The 23,141-nt window shown below is 40.2% G+C and overlaps 1 protein-coding gene across 1 annotated transcript in view; it reads left to right on the top strand.

Moving 5' to 3' along the window:
• The window catches only part of COL24A1 (collagen type XXIV alpha 1 chain), a 359,199-nt gene that overhangs the window by 134,530 nt on the left and 201,528 nt on the right, over positions 1–23,141 (top strand). The window contains exons 5-7 of the mRNA XM_040360554.1: positions 1,774–1,827; positions 16,550–16,603; positions 18,464–18,517. Coding sequence (XP_040216488.1) covers positions 1,774–1,827; positions 16,550–16,603; positions 18,464–18,517 — 162 coding nt within the window. The remainder of the gene's footprint in view (positions 1–1,773; positions 1,828–16,549; positions 16,604–18,463; positions 18,518–23,141) is intronic.

The following is a 23,141-nucleotide window of genomic DNA, read 5'->3' on the forward strand; positions in this document are numbered from 1 at the left end:
GTCCCTTAGGCCTGGTTCACACATATGCAGGTTGCAGTTTGAATATTCCAGGTGCATTTTGCATTTTTCAGTACACATTTTTGATCCTTTGAAGTCTATGGAACCAAAAACCAGAAAAAGCCCCTGGCTCTTTCCATAAAATGCACAGATGTGAATGTGACCCATAGGAAACCATGTTAAATGGACTGTAGTTTTTTTTTACTGGCTAACTTGGAATTGTAGTAGCACGAATTTTCAGTAAAACCCATCAAAAATGTAAATTAATAAATAAATTAAAATTAATGAATAACAAAATGATGCAGCTGAGGCCTTGTACAGACGAGCAGACATGTCCGATGAAAACGGTCCGCGTACAGTTTTCATCGGACATGTCTGCTGGGAGGTTTTGGTCTGATGTGTGTACACACCATCAGACCAAAATCCCCACGGACAGAGAACGCGGTGACGTAGACGACACCGACGTTCTCTGACACGGAAGGTCAATGCTTCCACGCATGTGTCGAATCAATTCGACGCATGCGCGGGATTTCGGGCCAGCGGACAAGTCCGATGAGTCGTACTAACCATCGGACATGTCCGACGGACAGGCTTCCAGCGGACAAGTTTCTTAGCATGCTAAGAAACTTTTGTCCACTGGAAACCTGTCCGCTAGGCCGGAAAACTGTCCGGTAGGCCCTACACACGGCCGGACATGTCCGCGGAAACTGGTCCGACGGACCAGTTTCAGCGGACATGTTCGGTCGTGTGTACAAGGCCTGAGAGTGCGGTGAATAATTTTCTTTCTGACTCATTTGCCGGAATGCAATGAGCCAGACCAGCACCTGGCTATAGCCTGCTGCGCTGATCGAGAGAGACAATACCGAGAGGATGGTTGATCAGTGAATCGACTTCTGTTCAACCACAATGGGCACACATGGATCAAAATTTCAATCCGTGTATGGACAGCTTTAAAAAAGTGGGGGTGGAGAACATGGTGGGGGGCTGGCGTGTCAGCAGGTGGAAGATAAACAGCAGTACATTGATCTTCCCCATGAAGAGCTGTGCAAGGGGATGTGTCAGCACAAGTCTGACCATTGGAGTTCAGGCAGACTGCGCTCCCAATTAGAAAGCAAAGAACAAAACTGACCACACTGAGATGGATATGCTCTTATGCCTGTTGTAGGCAGTTTGAAATAGAACAGCAGAGGGACTGGCAGGAACACCAGGGAATTTCACACAGAAGAAGCAATACAAAAAGAACACAATTCTTTTTAACACAAGTACATGGTACAGCAGTCACAGATCAGGAATATGAAATGTTGGAGTAACACACACTAAGACCCCTTTCACACTGTGGCGGTGCAGGCTTTAGCAGTAAACTAGTTTTAGTTTGCAAATTGGATGCAGGTTTCCCTGCATCCAATTTGCATGACAGGTGAGTGTGACTGGCCACAAATGCTCTTATTTTTTTTCCTTGCACGTGATTGGGTATAATGCATTGCGGCAAAACATTTGGGAAGTTTTGGTGTATTGGAAGCCTGTTGATTTCATTGGGCTGCCTTATGCAATTCACATTAACACTTGTGTGAAAGCTTGTGCATTACCATAACATATGTGTGAATGGACCCCCAATGAACACGGAACTGCTTTAAATTGTCTTTCATATTTGCCTTTACATGAACTTTTACAAAGAAAGTGCAAAACTGTGTTTTTAACAAAAATATTGCAATCCAGCAATAATTATTCTTCTGTAAGAATTTTATTTGGACTTTAATTCTGGATTTTGTCTTGCAGGGAATGGTTGGACCTCATGGCAATCCTGGATTACCTGGCCCACCTGGTCCAAAAGTAAGTGAATCTCATACAGCAGATGCTCAAGCTGTCGCGATTTCACATGATGCTTCTAAATCATAATACTGTAACTTCAGTGCTAGAGGGGAGTTTTTTCCCACATTGTAAGATATTAACTAAATTACATTGGAAAAGAGTTTCAAAGCAAGAACGTTTTGTTTTCTCTCAAATACTGCCTAGTAAAAAGGTGATGATATCGGGGAAAACTGTCAAAAAGCCCCCAAGCTTTCACACTCTAGAAGAAGTTCACCTTACCTAATACATTCAGTATGCTGCTAAGTGTGCTTACTTAAAAAAAAAAAGGATAAAAAGAAAAGTCACCTAGTAACGAGCCTAGACAATGTGTATATTTTTATGTATACAAAAATAATACTGCGCATTTGAAAAGATTATTCTCTGTGAAAAAAAGCAGCACCACAAATGTGAGATATTACTACAAAAAACAAGAAACAAAATAAAGGTGTGTTGATATTAAAAATACTGAAAAACATATAAATAAACAGTCCAGAAAAATTAGTCACTCAAATGGACTATAATGGTCAAATGGCAAACTCCATGATTCAACTGTGGATAAGGTTATCCAATCCCTTCACCAAGTGAACATGCCACCACCACAATAGATTGGATTATTACCAGAGAGCCTGGACTGTTTATTACGAAGGGTCAAACGGGCTTGCCGAATATGTCCTGGTAGGGGATGTACAAAGGGGTTTTTCGCCTTCCTCTTGATCAACAGTGAGTATAGAATTGGGTATATGGGTTTGTACGATATTTTTTATTTTATTTATTTTTATGGTTGAACTAGATGGACTTGAGTATTTTTTCAACCTAACTATGTAACTATGTAACAAAGGAACCACGTCAGGAACAACTCCAGAGCATCCAGGGGATTTCTTAATAAGTTCCTTATTTAGTACGATGACAGGAAATAATACTCATGCCCTGGAAGAAGTCCTTTTGTCAAAGAAACCGGACAGGTAGAGCTGTATGTTCCTGCTATCGTGCATTTTACATGTTTGGATGTTCTGTGTCGGGCGCCTTCTTTTTTTACCATGCAATGCTGTTTTTACTATGGATACGTGTAAGTGCAATACTTTATATAAAATGCAACCCTTAAGAGGTTTTACACTATCCAGCGTTTTATGTTTTATTTGGATGTGACTACACATTCGTCTTTTGTAAAAAGTAGATGAAAGATGGATAGCCGCACTCCAAAAAACCGTCCAGGTTGTCTTTTATTCAAATAAACAGCAAATACATCACCAAATCATAAAAACAGGAACATGGGAACAGCCGACGTTTCGCACAAGATCAGTGCTTATTCATGAGCCATGAATAAGCACTGATCTTGTGCGAAACGTCAGCTGTTCCCCTGTTCCTGTTTTTATGATTTGGTGATGTATTTGCTGTTTATTTGAATAAAAGACAACCTGGAAGTTTTTTTGGAGTGCGGCTATCCATCTTTCATCTACTTTTTATGCTTGCCTAGTGCACTGCCAGCACCCTTGGTATCCTGTCCTACACGTGTGACCATATAGTAGACCCACCTGGAGCGGTGACTCTCTTTCTTACATTCGTCTTTTGGTTGGAGTCCCCTGGATGCTCTGGAGCTCTTCCTGACATGGTTCCTTTGTACATCCCCTGCTGATGACCCCTACCGGGACATATTCATCAATCCTGTTGGACCCTTCCTAATAAAGGGTCTAGGCTCTCTGGTAAGAGTCTAACATATTGCGGTGGTGGCGTGTTCACTTGGTGAAGGGATTGGATAACCTTATCCATAGTTGAATAATGGAGTTTGCCATTTGACCATTATGGTCCATTTGAGAGACTGATTTTTCTGGACTGTTTATTTATTTATTTTTCCAGTATTTTTAGTACTTTTTTATGAACCACTTTTTGGTTATTTAAGTATTATCTTTATGACTACAACAGTGTTACTTTTTATTCAGCTAAATATGAAATATTGTACATGATTATTTTATATTTACCACATGCTGCCACTGCCAGTGGCTGGCAGGCGCTAGGTGGGAGCATCAGCTTGCTGTAAATAGACAGGAGAGATCAGATCATTCATGAACACATCCCCTTCCTCATGCCTAATAGTATTCAGTTATACATCAACTGCCTGTAAGCATGCTGGTAGTGCTTGTTTTTCCTATCAGAAAAGCCAGCATTGTCTGTACCCTGAAATCTTTGGATACATTCTGTAACATATTTAGTTACAATATAGGCTGTATGTAAATGATGAAACACTGTAAGGCATAATTTTATCTAAAAAAAAGAATTAATGTTTATCAAAAACTATTATCCTTTCTCCTCTGATCCTTAGTTCTCTCAATTCACATGTCAGTAAATGCAATCTCTATTGAAAATGTTTATGTCACACTAATATATGTCTGTTTAAGCCACATACTGGACCTGTCAGAAAATTTACCACAACCACAATTTAGAAAAAGTTGGGACAATATGTAAAATTGTAAAACAAATGGTGCAGCGCTTTAAGAAAACAGTGGGTGGGGACTTCTTCAGCGGATGCCTTCATCAGGATCCGCTGAAGAAGTCCCCACCCACTGGGACGTAACACGTACGGAGCACATGACAAGCGCAGTGACGTCACCCGCGATCATCACTCATTTGTCTACATGCCGATTCCACCAGCACTGGGATAGTGCTTTGTTTGTAAGTTTTGCTACTTATTTCCATTAAAAGTTTTATTTATTGCGGAGAGCACTATGGACATCTTTTTTATTATTACATGACATTTGCCAAATTGGGATTACTCCATTGTTTGAGAGACTGCCGTTCCAGCATCAGGATCTGGATTCATTACACCCATAAGGGGAAGCTGTTTTTGACCTTTTCCTTTGGGGGGGGGGGTCATAACAGGGAGGTGAACGGCCATCCATCACTAGCTGGTGGAGGTTCTACACTTGTCACAGGATTTCTGCATGTTTCAACACTATATTGAAGAAACCACTGATGGTGTCTGATTGATTATATGGACTGTTTTTTCTTAAAGCGCTGCACCATTTGTTTTATATTTATTCGAGGTATTTGAGATTTGACCCTGGTGTCCAGCAGCTGCTACTAGGGTCTTTTATCATATTGTGCTGATTTTTCTATCTATTTAATATGTAAAATTGACATAAAAACAGAATACAATGATTTGCAGATCTCATAACATATCAATTAATTCAATTGAGAAAATTTACCATTTTAAGAAAAGAATATGTTGATGACAGCAACACATCTCAAAAAAGTTGAGACAGGGCCATTTTTACCACAATGCGGCATCCCCTCTTCTTTTAACAACTCTCTGTAGATGTCTGGGAACTGAGGAGACCAGTTGTTGGAGTTTTGGGAGAGGAATGTTGCCCCGTTGTTGACCCATAGTCCTGGGTCTTCTTTGTTGTATTTCTTACTTCAAGATACACCACATAATTTCAAATGGTGAAAGGTCTGGACAGCAGGCAGCCAGTTAAGCACTTGGACTCTTCTACTACAAAACTATGATGTTGTCATAGATGCAGTTTGCAATTTAGCATTGTCCTGCTGAAATATGCAAGTCCTTTCCTGAAAAAAACATTATCTCATGTTGTAAAACGCTGCACAATCTGTTGGCGCTATAGAAAACCTGTATAATAATAATAATCTGGATGGGAGCACATGCTGCTCTAAAACCTGGATATATCTTTCATCACTGACTGTGCTTTCCCAGATGTGCAAGCTGCCAATTCCATATGCACTAATGCACACTCATGTCCTCACAGATATAGGCTTTGGTACTGAGTGCTGAAAACAAGCTGAAAGACTGCTCTCCTCTTTAGTCTGGAGTAGGCAGCTCCCATGGTTGCCAAAAAGAATTTCAAATTTCCATTCATCTGACCACAGAACAGTTTTCCACTTTGTAACAGACCATTTTGAATTAACTTTGGCCCAGAAAAGACAGCAACATTTCTGGATTATGTTCAGATATGGCTTTTTCATGGTAGAGGTTTACCTTACATTTTTGAATAGCAGAGCAAACTGTGTTCAAATTTTTTTTATGTATTCCTGAGTCCATGTAGTGATGTCCATCACAGCATCATGCTTGTTTTTAAAGCAATGCTGTCTGAATATTTTGATGATATTATTTACTGTAGATAATTATATATTTTAAAGTCTTTGCAATTTTGCATTGAGGATCATTATTCTGAAATTGTTTGACAATTTTTAGACACGGTTTTTCACAGACTGGTAAACCTCTGCCCACCTTTACTTCTGAGACACTCTGGGGCTTATTTACTGAAGGCAAATAGAGAGAAGAGAAGTATCCCCCCAGTCTCATACTTAGCTAGGTGGATGCAGAATGGGTCCGATGTTGCATCTGTCCCTCGCTGCCTCTACACTGAGAACCGAGCGATCGAACATCGCCAATGGCTCGTTCTCACAGCTCCCCAAGCAGAGAGCTGCTGCCTGTCAGTCAACAGCTCTCGGGTCTGCCCTTCCCCACGTTCACAGGAGCACTGAGCTGTGGACAGGTCGGGAGCAGCCGTCTCAGCCTATCAGGGGCTCGCTGAGAGGCTAAGACGGGTATCAGTCAAGGCACCTGGTGGATCCAGACTTTATTGTCATGATGACGCAGTGCCAGGACTAATTCCAGTGACGTCAGGAGTGGACTTCAGCCCGCTTTCTGCTGAAAACGGGTCACAGGAGTGCAAAACGAATTGCACTCTTGTGACCCATAGGAGAAGCCCAGCCAAATAAGCTCAGGCTGGACTTCTCCTTTAAGATGCATTTTTTATACCTAATCATTTTACTGACCTGTTGCAAATTGTTCTTCCAGCTCTTCCTTGTTAGTGTAACTTACTTTGTTGCCCTGCCCAACTTTTTTGAGTCATGTTGCTGTCATCAAGTTCAAAATTACCATATTTTTTTTCTTCAAATGGTACATTACAGTTTAAAAATTTGACATGTTTTCTATTTTCTATTATGAATAAAGTATGGGTTTGAGTTTTGCAAATAACTGCATTCTGATTTTATGTTGACTTTACAGAGCTTTTTTGGAATTGGGGTTGTAGTTTTGTTGTGCAAGGGCTTACCTAAAAGTTTTTGGACCCTTACACTGCACTTTCTTAGCTTACAAATTTGGGGTTCTCTTGGTAGCACAGGTAGCAGTGATGATAAGCACAGTAGTAGCAAATCAACAATTCCCAATCATCTACAATATGTGACCAAAAGTGGAAGGGCACCACTCTAAATTATTGAGTTCAGGTGTTTCCAGGAAAGGGTACCCTTGATGGTAAAGCATACAAAGATATTTTAGGCAAGTTTCACTTCCAACCTTGTGGTAACCTTTTGGAGAATTGCCTTTTCTGTTCCAGCATGAATGTCCATGTTCACAAAGGCAGATCCATATTGACATGGTTTGATGAGTTTGGCGTGAAGGTACTCAACTGGCCATGACCTCAGCCTTACTGAACACCTTTGGGATGAATTGGAATCCCAATTCAGAACTAGGTCTTTCCATCATCAGTTTCTGACACGTTCAACTGGATTTGTTCTTTAATGTTGAAGACCGTTCATAGCTTCTCCAAGAAATGGCATGAAGCAGCTACGAAATGTCTTCAACATTACAGAACAATCACTGTTCAGCCAACAATTTTTCATCCATCTCCCTCAAATTCAGAAGTTAGGTGTTGACGGCAAGGCAACCCATGGATCGAATTTTGTCCTATTCGGCAAGAAACAGACGTAATTCAATCTATGTATGGCCATCTTTAGGCTTAAGTTAAAGTAAACCTATACTAAGGGGAAATAGGGAGGCTTTAACCTTTGACCTCCTTCTGAAAATGCAAGTTGCCTGCTGGTCTGTGGCTTCAGTACTTCCTGAATCACTGACCTAAAACAAGTATGCAGCAAGAAAAGTTAAAACATCTAATTTGCATACTTATTCTGAGTCAGTGATTTGGGAAGTACTGAAGCCACTGGGTCAGTTTGCTTGCCAGAAAAGTTTATTCAGCAACAGCAGTTTCAGGATAATGATAACACATTACTTTTTGATTGTCCTTTTTGGCTTCTTTAAGTAGTGAATTTTCTGAATTGTAAAATAATTGGGCCAAATTATTCATAATGAAAATAATGTATCATTAAATTTCTATGGGTTAAATGTGTATTCTGTAATTTTAGATTGCCTAAAAAAAATTTGAATTGCTTGGCTGTCATACTGGTTGTATAGTTTTGCTGCTTTAGCCTTGTACACATACCCTGATGTTCTATTGTGTTCTGACAGGGGAACTGCCCACCTGCCATAACACTCCAGTCAGAGCTCTCAGCCATTGAATGAGAGTGATGATTGGGATCTGATCGGCAGACCTTTTTCAGCCATGTAACTTTGACAGAAGTTGGCCGAACGGCCGACTTTTGCCGGACCAGCCGCCATACACAGGGCCAAATTTTTGTTGAACCAGCCAATGCCTCCTGACATTCGGCCCTTGTGTACTAGGCTTAAGTGAGTCTAGTAAGTAAGAGACCTGGAATATATGTGCGGGTCTCAAGTCCTGAGTCCCTTGGTTAGGATTGTTTTGGTTCATTGGGCCACCAAAGTGTGAATTCTAAGGATCAACATGAGAGCTAGACTTTTTCAGAAGGCTGATTCATATTTTATTGGGAACCAATCACTGATTAAATAAGGGCTCCCCTCTCTTTCTGCCGCACTGAAAAGTGCTGGTTCATAAGACACGATCCAGGGTGGAAACAGACAGCGACTTTGTTGTGGTTTCTAAGACATATGTCTTCATTTCATTCACTGAATTGCAGCCAGTCACAGTCAAAAGCTTTGAAGTTAAGTAATTGTGTTGTCTGGCTATTGGAGAGCAATGTGTCGCATGTGCTTGTAATAATAACCCGAGCATGTGTTAAACAGCCGTATCAAAGCTCTCAGTTCACAGATCCCTAATACAAAAGGTTTTTTTAAGTACACCAAGATAGAAATATTATAACTTTACATGAAGTCTTCCCGTGTGAGATAAAACAGCTGTTTCAGTATGTGAACTAATCTCCTATGTAATGCGATTAAACCCTTTCCACTTACCTTATCTTTACTTTTTTGTTGTAAAACTCACAAGGGATCATGAGCTTTGGCTGGAATTACTGCTTAGCAAAGTGTGAAGCACTTTACTGGGGTGCTGTCAGGTTCATCCTTGAACTGTCAGATACAGGGGATTGTGCGGTTGTCTGAACTCTTTGTCCGTGCTTTGACTCTGCAAACCCGCCACAAAATACTCTACAGTACAGCATGCTCACATGTCAGTGAAGGTTTTCATTTATCCCAGTCATGGTATGTCTAGTAGAAGTTAATTGTAATCACCTGGACTTGTTCTGCAACTTTGAAGACGTTTGGTAGCTTGTCCAACCACTTTCCGAGTTTTAATGAGCATCAGGAAACTTCTCTTCCTTTAGGGGTGACCTAGATATCCAGGTCATGGTATATCTAGTAGTAGTAGTAGTAGGTATGTAATCGCATGCAACTGGGCTTGTTCTGCAATGTTGAGGACAATTGATAGTACATCCAAGCCACTTCTTCAGTTCTAATGAGTCTCAGAAAAATACTTTAGCATTAGGGATGTGCAAGGGCATGTTCGGATGCTCTTCCAAACCCACGTGGCCGAGCCCGCCAGGCAGCTGTAACCTGTAATGATCCAATTTCTAGCCTACTCCACAGTCGCACGTATACAAGTGGCTTGTATATTTGATATGGGTCGAGGAATACCTCGGACACAAATGAATGGCCCCTTACAGGTGGCAGCTGCCTGATGGGCTGGACCATGTAGGTTTGGAAGAGCAACCGAACACATGGCATTTATATCCACATGGTTAACACCTTCATCCAGTCACCATGGACATCCCTGGAAATCAAGCAAAAACAGAGGACCATCAAAGAGAATGGAGATGCAGAACACACAAAGTAATATAGTCATCCTTTCATGTAGCTGGAGTATCAGAAAAACTCAGAAGGTTCTTTAACAAACATTGCACCCCTGTGCCTTTTAAGCCCTGCAATGCAGGCTTGTACATCCAAAAGACTCAATACCCAAACATAAGCTAGGTATATGTGAGGAATGCAAAGGCCTATATACTGTGGAGATGAAACAGCCTCTCAACAAATAAATAACCCAACATGGGATGGCACGTTCAACAGGTCAAGGCTGAGCAGTTTTCCTACTCCCTAAGGAAAAGGGACAATCTGTTGAGAACAGTGAGGGTGTACATTTTGGACAGAAAGGACAATGTTTCCATAGGAGGTGTGAAAGAGGCCATCTACATCAAACCAAAACAACAATCATTAAACAGGGGTGGGGGCATTCAACACCATCTGTCTTCCACATACAGTGCCTTGAAAAAGTATTCATACCCCTTGACATTTTCCAAATTTTGTCATGTTACAACCAAAAACGTAAATATATTTTATTGGGATTTTATGTGATAGACCAACACAAAGTGGCACATAATTGTGAGGTGGTAGGAAAATGATAAATGGTTTTCAAAATTTGTTACAAATAAATATGTGAAAAGTGTGGCGTGCATTTGTATTCAGCCCCCCTGAATCAATACTTTGTAGAACCGCCTTTCACTGCAATTACAGCTGTAAGTCTTTTTTGGATATCTCTACCAGCTTTGCACACCTAGAGAATGAAATGTTTGCCTTTTCTTCTTAACAAATCAGCTCAAACTCTCACTGAATGGATAGAGAGCGTTTGCAAACAGCAATTTTCAAGTCTTGCCACAGATTCTAAATTGGATTTAGGTCTGAACTTTGACAGGGTCATTCTAACACATGAATATGCTTTGATATAAACCATTCCATTGTAGCTCTGGCTGTATGTACTCTGATACCCCTAACTAAAATCTAGTGGAACCAATTGTCTTCAGAAGTCACCTAATTAGTAAATAGAGTCCACCTGTGTGAAATGTAATCTCAGTATAAATGCAGCTGTTCTATGAAGCCCTCAGAGGTTTGTTTTGAAAATTTCAGGGGGTACTGATACTTTTTCAAGACACTGTACATAAAATGCTATTTTAACATCTGTACTCCTTCTCTACCACCAAGGATTATGTAACTAGTACAGGGTGGTTCCATAATTTTCACACCTCCCATCCTGACCTTAGACAATACCATCAGTCTTTTCAAGTTAATTGGTTCAAGGTGTCGGTACAAACTTTTTGGATATAAATGCTGGGGTAATTTCCTGACACATTAGAACTGAAGAAGTAGCTTGGATGAGCTACAAAACATCTTCAGCATTACAGAACAAGTCTAGTTGAATGTGATGAAATAACTACTACTAGACATTCTCACAAGCTTAAAGGAGAAGTGTGGGAAACAAAAAAAAAAAATGAAATAACATTCATATATATATATATATATATACATATATTCACCTATATGGCTGCAGCATTATTGTGATGCTGCAGATGTCCATTGGCTCTAAGCCGAGAATGTAGCAATCCCATGAACACTGCTCAGTTCTTGGGTCTGCTCTGAGCTGAGAGCGGTGATTGTCAGCCACCGCTCTCTGCTCTGCCTCTCCAGCACTCAATGGAGCCCCAGGCAGGAGAGGCGGTAGGTGCAGCTAACTCAGGCTCTCAGCTTGAAAAAAAACCTGCGTTGGTCACTCCTCCCTACTTGATGTAACTCCTTCAACCTGCTAGTGTACTACTTTGACTTCTTTCGTCACAATGTTTGAATGCTAAATCTAGTCATAAGGTTCATCACAAAAAGGTGGTAAGCAGCCCTCTGGGGATTTGAATGTTTTTTTTAGACTAGGTAAGGGGATTGGATTTGGGAAAAATAGGCACAAGCTGCTTCTGAGTTGCACTAAGATGCTTCTGAGCTACTGCTGAGTAGATTCACACTTGCACTAAGTTGCTTTTGGGTTCACCTTTAAGGTCCATTTCACACTTGTACGACCTGAAAGTTGTGTGATTTTGATGCAACTTTAAGCGACTTGAAGCAATGCCTGTGTAATCTTGAGGTCTATGGAACTCAAGCCGCATCAAAGTCGTACCAAAGCAGTGCAGGGACTACTTTACGGATATGAACAGTACTCATTGGAAATCATGGGATACAACTTGTCATGTGACTTTGCAGTCCCAAATCGCAGGACAAGTTGCAGAAGTGTTAAAGGGGCCTAATGGGGAAAAAATGAAGCTCAGGCACAACAAAGTGTATATTTTAGGGTAATTAAATTGTGAAGGTAGGGGGCGCTAAGTGAATAACGCTTGAATAAATGAATAATACACTTTAGGACCATTTAACATTGAATGACAATGTAAATTTAAAATATAGTAATAAAAAAAAAATTATATATTCAGAATACGAAATCCAGAGTCCATATATCTTCTAAATAACAACCATAGAAAGTCATTCACCACTTGAAAAGAAATCCAAATCCCACCCAATGTGCTCGAATTAAAAACCTGCTCACCAGATATCAATGACCACTTTAATTAAAAAGAAGGTCTGGAAGCACTTGATAGGAAATCCTGGAATAGATAGACTGGGGAAAATTTCAATCTTCTAGGCCAGTGATGGCGAACCTTGGCACCCCAGATGTTTTGGAACTACATTTGCCATAATGCTTAACTACACTGCAGAGTGTATGAGCATTATGGGAAATGTAGTTCCAAAATATCTGGGGTGCTAAGGTTCGCAATCACTGTTCTAGGATATGGTTTCCTCTCCACCACGATGCCCGGGATAAAAGATAAAGGGAGAACCAATAGCGTAATATTGCCTTTGTTAAAAAAGGTAAATATAAACAAAAATGCCTGCTTTTACATTTATTTGTGCCTTGTCCCGGCACTGGGGATAACATGCAAGATCGTTGGTGGGAGCGGCGCACCGCTAAGCTCATGCTGCAAGATTAGCGTGCGCTCCACACCCCTAGAGAAACAAATCGGAAGCCCGGACCCAGAAGATTAAAAATGTTCCCAGCTATCTATTCCAGGATTTCCTATCTAGCGCTTCCAGACCTTCTTTTTAATTAAAGAGGTCATGGATATCTGGTGAGCAGGTTTTTCATTCAAACACACTGGGTGAGATTTGGACTTCTTGTCAAGTGGTGAAGGACTTTCTATGGTTTTTCTTTATCAAGATTTTCACTGAAGATGTATGGATTTACAAGATTTTGTATTCTGAATATATAATATATATTTTTTTTATCACTATATTTTAAATTCACATTGTCATTCCATTTTAAATGCTCCCAAAGTGTATTGTTAATTTATTTGAGTGTTATTCACTTAGTGCCCCCTACCATCTCAGTTTAATTAACACAGTGGCTTGTCTACATTTTGGGGAGCAGCTATATAGATATCATTATTTGATCACTTTGGCACAAGGTTGTTTTATTTTTCTATATTTTAGAGTAGCCTACGTCTAGGCAAACTTTGTATGGTTTTTAATGCTGCCATTGTCAGAATCCATGGGACTTAGGGCTTTGGAGAGAGATAAGAAAACACTGCAGATATTTGTGCCCAGCTCAAATTTAATGAATCGGATTTACATTTACATCCTCTCAAACATACGCAAGAATAATAAGATGATGAAGCCGCTTTGATCTATTGGAGAAAATATATTTATTGAAAGCTATTGAAGGCAAATAAAAATATAATATATATATATATATATTATTATATTATATTGTTTTTTATATATATATATATATATATATATATATATATATATATATATATATATATATATATATATATATATATATATATATATATATATATATTAAAAAAAATATATATATCATAAACAATTCTCAGCTGTTTTGTTACAGTTATCTTGTACAGGCTCCTTGAGATAAATGTGTATATATAGATAGATAGATAGATAGATAGATAGATAGATAGATAGATAGATAGATAGATAGATAGATAGATAGATAGATAGATAGATATAGTAAAACCTTGATTTGAGAGTAACTTGGTGTGAGGGTGTTTTGCAAGGCAAGCAACATTTTTTTGTCTTGCTTCATATTTTTTTTTTTTCACTAAAAAATCGTTAGAAATTTGTGATGATTCTAAGTGAAGTGAGCTGTGAAGACTGCTGTTTTTAAAGAGCTGGAATTTGGTATTTGTAGTGGTTTTATGATTGCAGAGTGCAGAATAAGTAACAGCAGTAAAGGAATTTGAAATGTATTATGCCTTTTCGGTGTCTGTGTTTATTCCTAGAAATCCTTTTTGTAAAGTTTCCTCACATAACACATTACATTATTAAAAATACTTTTTTTGAGTACATAAACCTTGTTGATGTGGTAATAGAAGCTTGTTTTATTTTAAAGGTACCCTGGTGACACAGAAGATTAGCAACAATTAAATTTTTTTCCTAAATAAGTTAAAAGAATATCAATAATTTTTTTCTAGTTTTGGATGTTGAGTTAGACCCTCGGTCAGATTTTTACTGCTGTCTATGTCCATGCTGGGGAGGTTTGCTCTCCTTATTTATCCTGATGACCACTGTAATCTTGACAAAAAATGATGGGAAGCCCAGAAATTTTGAAATAAAATTGAGACAGCCGATGCTGATGTTTCATTCTCAAAATAGTAATTTCTTAGCTGCCTCTGCCCCAATATTTCAGGTCACTGATGTTTAAAAGAAACATGCTTCAGTTCTGCACTTCTCATTCTCTCCTGGTTCTGGCTCCCACTTTTATGGGTTGAACGAAGTGCCATTCAACCCATTTCCCATGAGCCCAGAGTGACATGAATCTATCCCCTGGGTCATCAAGGTTCCATAAACTTCCCTAAATAGGAAGATGATGCAGAGAACATCACTCACATTTGGTTGATTGCGCTGTTCTCTGCATTGTAGAATACCACCAACTGCTGATCCTGCATTAGATAATGCTGTCACATGACTGCGTCTATGACAGCTCAAAAAAGGCACTTATGCTAAAAACTGATAAAAATAAATTTTCGCTGGTGAGCCTGCTCTGGAATCGGCTTTAAAATGCATCTATGCCCCGACTATGAACAATACACTATTTTCATACATGACCATTGAAAAGAGTACAAACTCACCTCTCTAGCTGTTTGTATTGTGAACAATTAATTCACAAGGTCCTCAGAAATCATGATAAAGACTCTGAAGTTGCTTAGAAACACCTGTTGTGTGTTTACAGCCTGCCAAGATTCTGCTCTCAAAACGAATGCTGAGATTTCAATGCTGTTGAGAATTTGAAGATGCATTTCTCCACAATAACTATAGCTACAGAGATGAATTAAGCCTTGTTTTAAAGCGCTTTTACTGCTTGTTTAGAATTTGTAAATACTTTAGTGTGCATAGCGTTCATTTTAAGAACTTTCAGAATCACAGTCCCAAACTGATTTAGGCTCGGTTCACACTGCCGCGACTTGAGAGTTCAAAGTCCCATGACAAGTTGCACCCCATTAACTACAATGGAACCGCTCTAATCGGTGCGACTAAAGTTGCAATGACTTATAAAACACTTCCTGCACTACTTCGGGGCAACTTCATTACAACTTGCATTGACTTCTGGTAAGGAAGTTGCAAGCAAGCCACAATAAATTTGCGTGGCAAAGGCGCACCTTAATTTGCTTGACTTTTCCAGTGTGATCTGAGCCTTACTTTGACTTAATTTGCTACATTATTGTTTTAGGTCAGTGATTTAAAAAAATAGGTCAGCGATAAGAGCCTCAATATTTCTCCTAGCACATGTCTCCTTTTTATAGAATGTCATAACCTACCAAGATATGTTCAGTACATGGTTTCACCAGCAGATGGCATTGCAGGTGGAATGGTTGGTAATTTATATGGAAAAGCTGGGCATCTTTTATTAGGCACCTGTCCTATCACCTGTATAAAAATTGGAGCAAATAAAGACATCTGTATAGTCTGAAAAATGCAGTTAGATGCTTACAATATTTTGCTGATTCACAGTGCAAAAACATCAGTGAGCAACACATACACTTAATTATTTTATTTTGTTAAATAATTAAAGCGGTAGTAAACTGCATTTTTCTAAAATCTTGTAAGGCAATGGCATAATGTGCTAGTAGTCGTATACTAGCACATTATGAAATACTTACCTTAGAATGAAGCTCTCCAGCAGCTTCCATCTTCACCAGATCTTCCTTAAAGGTTTGCGTCCTCTGGCTGTCTGATTGGCCGTGCTGCGATGACGTCACTCCCACACGCTCGGAGCACGAAGCTTTAAAGGGACGGCACGGGGCATGCCGTCCCTTCAGAGCGCGTTAGCTGGTCGCGTCACTGGCTGCATGCAGTGTGAATATCTCCTAAACCGTGGCTTAGGAGATATTCACTACTGTAATTACAGGTAAGCCTTATTATAGGCTTACCTGTGGATACAAGATAAAAAAAAGGGTCAATAGACATACAAAGGGAACCAAGTTTATTGCAGAGTATGCAGTGTTCTCCCAGTATAGAGAATTCCCTTGTTTACAGCTTATGGAAAAGCAATTTATAGAGTGAAGGAAAAAAGAGCTGCTGATCCCACATCACACATGTAATAACTGGGGGGTAGCAGCTCCTCAACTATTATGTGGGAAGAGCTACTTTCTTGTTTTTCCACAGAAGCGTTTCTTAGAAGTCTTTTCATGAAAGGAAACATATACAAAACAAAAATAGATGCCATTCTTTTAACTTGTATATTTATGGAGAGTCTTTGATCTTCTTTTTTTTCAGGGTCCAAAAGGGGATCCCGGATTATCACCTGGACAAGCTCCACCTGGCATCAAGGTAATGACGCACATATTTTTTTCTTTTATCTTTCCAATCATTTTAGGTGTGTGTATTTTGCCCTTGCTTGTTATTATTCCCATTGTTGTATAGGATCATTCCACACAAATAATAAAGTATTTACAAGTAGTAGTTCAGGAACCAGGGCTGTATGGTCACAAGGATAGGGTTTGGGGAAAACAGAGGGTCCACACTGCTACCCCCCAGCACCTACATCTAACTGAATCATGACTGCACCAATGAAAGAAACATACGCTAGTGATGACCATTAAAGCTCAACACCTGCTTTTGTGACCCCCTTTCCTGAAGCCCGTACCACCATGCCATTTAAAAAAAAAATCCCTTTATACATACACTAAAGCGGAGCTCCACCCAAAAAGGGTAAATTCTGCTTTAACGTCTCCTCCCCAGCTCCTGTTTGGGAAATGGAGCTTTTGGGGAGAGGGAGGGGGGGTACCTGATTTTGACAGGTACCCGCTTCCACTTCTATCGCCTTAGGTGATCAGAAGCAGAAGTTCTGCTTCCCCCTCATTCACGCATGTGCAGTGGGCAGGGTGCCCATGGTGAAGATGTCGGAGCTGGCGAGGGAGGACACAGGGAGAACACGACTGGGGTGATCACATCGCTGGATCGTGGGACACCATTACGACTTTGTAGAGACTGGCATCCTAACAACCAATGACATCATCAGTTCATAATGCGGATGTCTGTTTCCTCCACAGCATCCTTGTTTGACACTCCTGTGCCCCCCTCCCTCAGCACTGGGGTGTCAATTGAGGGAGAAGAGAAACATTGGAATACTAGTCAGTTGCGGTGTGCAAAAGTGTATTTGCTTTGGAAGAATAAATCACCTCTGAGGCCCCGTACACACGACCGGTTTTCTCGGCAGAATCCAGCAAGAAACTCGATGGGAGACGTATTCTGCCGAGAAAACCGGTCGTGTGTACACTTTTCGCCGAGAAACCCGTCGGGAAACCCGTCGAGCCAAATAGAGAGCATGTTCTCTATTTCCTCGTTGGGCCATGGGAACATTTGGCTCGACGAGTTTTCTGATAGCAGAACAAGGAACTCAACGAGAAAAACGATGTGTTTTGCTCGTCGAGTTTCTCGGTCGTGTGTACGGGGCCTGACGGGTATCCTACGTGTGGATGTTGCTGTGTAAAGCTATTAGAATAGTTTTTTACATTTTATAATGGGATGCCTTGAGATTGTCTATAGTTTTAAAGGAAGTGTGAGAAACACTGCTGTTGATAATGACACCACATAAACAATTACATAAAAGCATATCATTTACTGTATTATACACAAGATTTAAGATCACATATAACACAGGTCCATTATAGGGTTCACACATTTTTTCATCCAACAATCCACTTGTGGATTTAGCGTGTTTCAAATGATCTTCTTCAGGAACAATGTGAATGAGATCAATATAATGGAAGCCAATCTCTTAAAATCAAAAATGTGCAAGATCTGCAAAAAGAGGGCCACACAAGGGTGGTGAAGGGCTGAAGAACACCAAATTCCTACCCAGGGATACTGTCACAAAAGCACAGGCCCATATTGCTCCATTTTCCAAAGGGGTGACCCCCCCATATTTTTACCAGGTAATGGTATAACGTTGTCTATAAGGGATCAGAGGTAGTCAGGGGGCCCGTAATTGATCATAAGGTACAGCAGGTCATCCAGTGTATCCAAACAGCATCCCACAGCAGACAGATTATGTACTCGCCACCTCTTATAAGTCAAGGCTATTCATTTTGCTCTGTTGCTATCATTAGGCAATGATTTTGTAGATATTAATCACTGTTGAATATGTGCATGTTACTCAAGTTCACCAATATGCTTTCTATGTTGTAGGGAGATCAAGGGCCGATGGGATTGATAGGAGATCGTGGACCAGCTGGTCGGCAGGTAGTGTACATTTTTTGAATGATAAATGTTAATTAATGTTAATAATTTTATATTATAAAGAAAACATTGCATAAAATGTATAGACTTCAATAATCCCATATAGGTCCCCCATCTAAAGCCATAATCACCGAATCTGGCTATAAATGGAGCAATACAAAAATTCTACAGCATACGATCCAACTAGTCAGCACAAAATTACCCAGTTTTTCCTTTGAACGGTTAAAGAAGAATTATTGTTATTTTTTACTGTTTTTACTGTTCTGTCTCCTATGGGACAAAGTAAATTTGAATATTTGAAAATGACAAATTCGAAAAATAAAAAATTCGAAATTTCGAAAATTGAAAAATTTGAAAATTCGGAATTTTGAAAATTTAAAAATTCGAAAATCAAAAAAATTCAAAATTCAAAATTGATAAAAAACTGAATTTTTGAAATTCGGAATTTAAGAAATTCGAAAATTTTAAAATTTGAAATTTCGAAAATCTAAAATTAAATTTTTTTTTGAATTTCCGAAAATATGTTTTATTTTCATTTTTGTTTCATTCGTTTTTTTTCGGAAATTTCGTTTTTTCCGTTTTATTTGTTTTTTGCTTTTTCGGAAATCCGAAAATTCGGAATTCCGAATTTACGAATTTTCGAATTTCCAGAATTTACGAAAAAAGCAAAAATAAAATGGAAAAACTTTTTTTTTCAATTTTCTCGAATTTCCGAAAAAAAAAAAAAAAAACGAATGAAACAGAAACGAAAAAACAAACGAAAATAACATAAACATGTCTAGCTGCCAAAGGATGGGAACCTGAATTGTACATAAGATTGTGCTTATTGAAAAATCTGATGATATCAGGTGTCGAGAGAGTTTTAAAATCTGTTTTTAAAGCGGAAAATATAGTGAATGCCTGAAAGGAGTTCCAGAGAAGGGAGCAGCATGCGCGGTGACCTGGGGACCTAATTAGTAGCTAATGTCAACCTGCTTAGACAGTATAACCATACCGGTTATTGGTAAGTAGGGAGCAAAGCAATCAGAAATTCCCTGACTCTGATAAGTGTTTAAAGCCTTAGGCCCCATACACACGAGAGAATTTATCCGCGGATACGGTCCAGCGGACCGTTTCCACGGATAAATCCTCTCAAAGATTTCCGCAGATTTCTATGCGATGGAGTGTACACACCATCGCATTGAAATCCGCGCGGAAATCCTCTGGCGATGACGTGTCGCGCCGTCGCCGCGATTATGACGGGCGCGACGCTGTCATATAAGGAATTCCACGCATGCGTCAAATCATTACGACGCGTGCGGGGAATCCCTTTGGACGGATGGATCCGGTGAGTCTGTACAGACGAGCGGATCCATCCGTTGGGATGGATTCCAGCAGATGGATTTGTTGTGCATGTCAGCAAATATCCGATCTGCTGGAATCCATCCCAGGGGAGATTTATCCGCGGTAAAAGATCCGCTGGCGTGTACACACCATAGGATCTATCCGCAGAAACCCATTTGCTGGGATTTATCTTTGGATGGATTCTATCGTGTGTGTATGGGGCCTTAGGAAAACAAAATGTATTCCCATGTCTCATGGATTATTCTAGATTTCAGGACAGTGCCACACAAATCATTGCTTTACACCCCATTGGTCAGATTCACATCCGAAACCATTGGTGTATAGTGCAAATATAGCGTAATACCCTAGCCAATTTATTCCAAACTCCATCCAGCAGTTCCAGTCTTTTTCGGCCATCATCTTTGCAGTGTATGGGAACTATGGCTTCAATGGAGTAAAGGTAGGGTCCAGGTTTGACCTCCCTAATCACTGATTATCAACAAATAGTCAGTTTGTGCTAAAGGCTAAGTGAAGTTTTCCTGCCTGGCTTCTTCAGCTATCACATTCTGTTTGTGTATGTTCCAGTGCCCAGCAGAACATGACTGATTAATTTGAACTGAGCAGATATTCTCCCTTCCTAAAATTTGTAGACATTATGTCAGGGGTCTCAAACTGGTGGCCATCCAGCTGTTGCGAAACTACAAGTCCCATCATGCCTTTGCCTGTGGGAGTCATACTTGTAACTGTCAGCCTTGCAATGCCTCATGTGACTTGTAGTTTCACCACAGCTGGAGGGCCACCAGTTTGAGACCCCTGCATTATGTCCATGATATGTTAACAGCAATCATTTTAAGGTGCCACCCAAAAATTGAACTTCCGCTTTTCAGATTCCCCCCCCCCCCCTCCGGTGTCACATTTGGCATCTTTCAGGGGGGAGGAGGGAGCAGACACCTGTGTAATCCAGGTATTTGCTCCCACTTCCGGGCATAGGTCACCACGGCGACCTACGCCACGTCCAGCGCCCCCCCCCCCCCGCTGTCTTCTGGGAGACACACAGATCCCAGAAGACAGCAGGGACTTGCGCATGCGTAGTAGGGAACCTGATTCCCTTACCGAAGATGGCGGCGCCTCCACCCGAGAGCCGAGGGACAGATCGGCTTCGGGTGCCGACATCACGGGCGCACAGGACAGGTAAGTGTCTATATATTAAAAGTCAGCAGCTACAGTATTTGTAACTGCTGACTTAAAAAAAAAAATCTGCAAAACTACGCTTTAAGGTCTACTTGACTATCTGATCTCTAACAGATCACTCAGATGAGATGGGATCAGTTGCCTTAGGTAGATGCACAGGCGCAAGATATTTGTGCATAACCCGCACTGCGTGTGTGTGTGTCTTCTGTGGGATACAATAATTTGTTCTGTTGGTAGGAGTGTCAAGATTAAAGGTGACATGACAAATCACTTTCCAGTACGCTAAGGTAACACAGAGAGAGCATGTAAAGGCAGGGTTCAGGAATGTTAATTGACCATGATATCGCTTTTGAACGTGTTTGTGTTAACATTTGAGGGCAATTACATATTAGTCTAAAAAATTTTTTTTTTTTTGTCCTAGTGTATCCAAATCTGGACTGACTATAAATAGCACTTCCCTTTATGATCATTCCTCAAACGCTATTATTGTCCATGTGTTTATGACATGCTGTATATGCTGAGCATCTGTTTTTATGAAGTCATTTCTCATTAACTGAAGGGTGTTAAGCCCTGTACACACGATTAGTCCATCCGATGAAGCTGACTGATGGTCTGATGTGCCTACGCACCATCAGTAAAAAAAAACAAGTCCAACGCGGTGACGTAAAACACAACGACGTGCAGAGAAAAATTAAGTTCAATGCTTCCAAGCATGCGTCGGCTTGATTCTGAGCATGCGTGGGTTTTTAACTGATGCTTTTGCGTACTAACCATCAGTTTTGACCTATCGGTTAGGCGTCCATCGGTTGAATTTTAAAGCAAGTTCTACATTTTTGGACCGAAGGATAACTGACCGATGGGGCCCACACGGGGTCGACCGGTTTGGACCGATGAAAAGGTCATTCAGTCTGTTTCCATCGGTTTTGACCGACCGTGTGTACGCGGCCTAAGACAGTCATTTTTGTTATCTCTCTTATGCCGCATACACACGATCATTTATCAGCATGAAAAAAACTTTGTTTTTAAAAAACTTAATTTAAAATGATTGTGTGTGGGCTGCACGTCGTTTTTCAGGTTCTGAAAAACGACAATTATTTTTTCTCGAACATGCTGCATTTATTAACGTTGTTTTAAACAATGTCGTTTTTCGGGTTGTAAAAAATGATCGTGTGTGGGCTAAAACGACGAAAAAACCCGCGCATGCTCAGAAGCAAGTTATGAGACGGGAGCACTTGTTCTGGTAAAACTACTGTTCATAATGGAGTAAGCACATTCATCACGCTGTAACAGACAAAAAAGCGCAAATCGTCTTTTACCAACACGGAATCAGCTAAAGCCTGTCTTGTTAAGCCTGTCTTGCCTACAAACGATCGTGAAAAAAAAAGCTCTATCAAAGCGCGGTGACATACAACACGTACAACGGCACTATAAAGGGAAAGTTCCATTTGGATGGCGCCACCCTTGGGGCTGCTTTTGCTGATTTTGTGTTAGTAAAAGTTTGAGAGACGATTCGCGATTTTCAGTCTGTTACAGCGTGATGAATGTGCTATCTCCATTACGAACGCTAGTTTTACCAGAACGAGCGCTCCCGTCTCATAACTTGCTTCTGAGCATGCGCATTATTTTCACGTCGTTAAAGCCTACACACGACCATTTTTTACGACGTTAAAAACGTCAACGTTAAAAACAACGCGAAAATTTAGAGCATGTTCTAAATTTTTAATGCCCATTTTTCACATCACGAAAAACGGTCGTGTGTACGCGGCATAAGAGACAGAATAACAACAATAAAATCCAAAAAAACGCATTTAAAAAAGTTATAAATTGATTTGCATGTCTATGAGTGAAATAAGTATTTGACTCCTTCTTATAACATGACTTAGTACATGGTGTCAAAACCCTGGTTGGCAATTACAGAGGTCAGACGTTCCTTGTAGTTGGCTGCTAGGTTTGCACGTGTCCTCATTGCAGATACTCTCCAAGTCAGTAAGGTTTAAAGGCTGAGGTTTGGTAATTTGAACCTTGAGCTCTCTCCACATATTTTCTATGGGATTAAGGTCTGGAGACTGGCTAGGCTACTCCAGGACCTTCATGTACTTCTTTTTAAAGTCGC

This window comes from Rana temporaria, chromosome 7 (assembly GCF_905171775.1).
Source record: "Rana temporaria chromosome 7, aRanTem1.1, whole genome shotgun sequence".
NCBI classification, from domain to species: domain Eukaryota; kingdom Metazoa; phylum Chordata; class Amphibia; order Anura; family Ranidae; genus Rana; species Rana temporaria.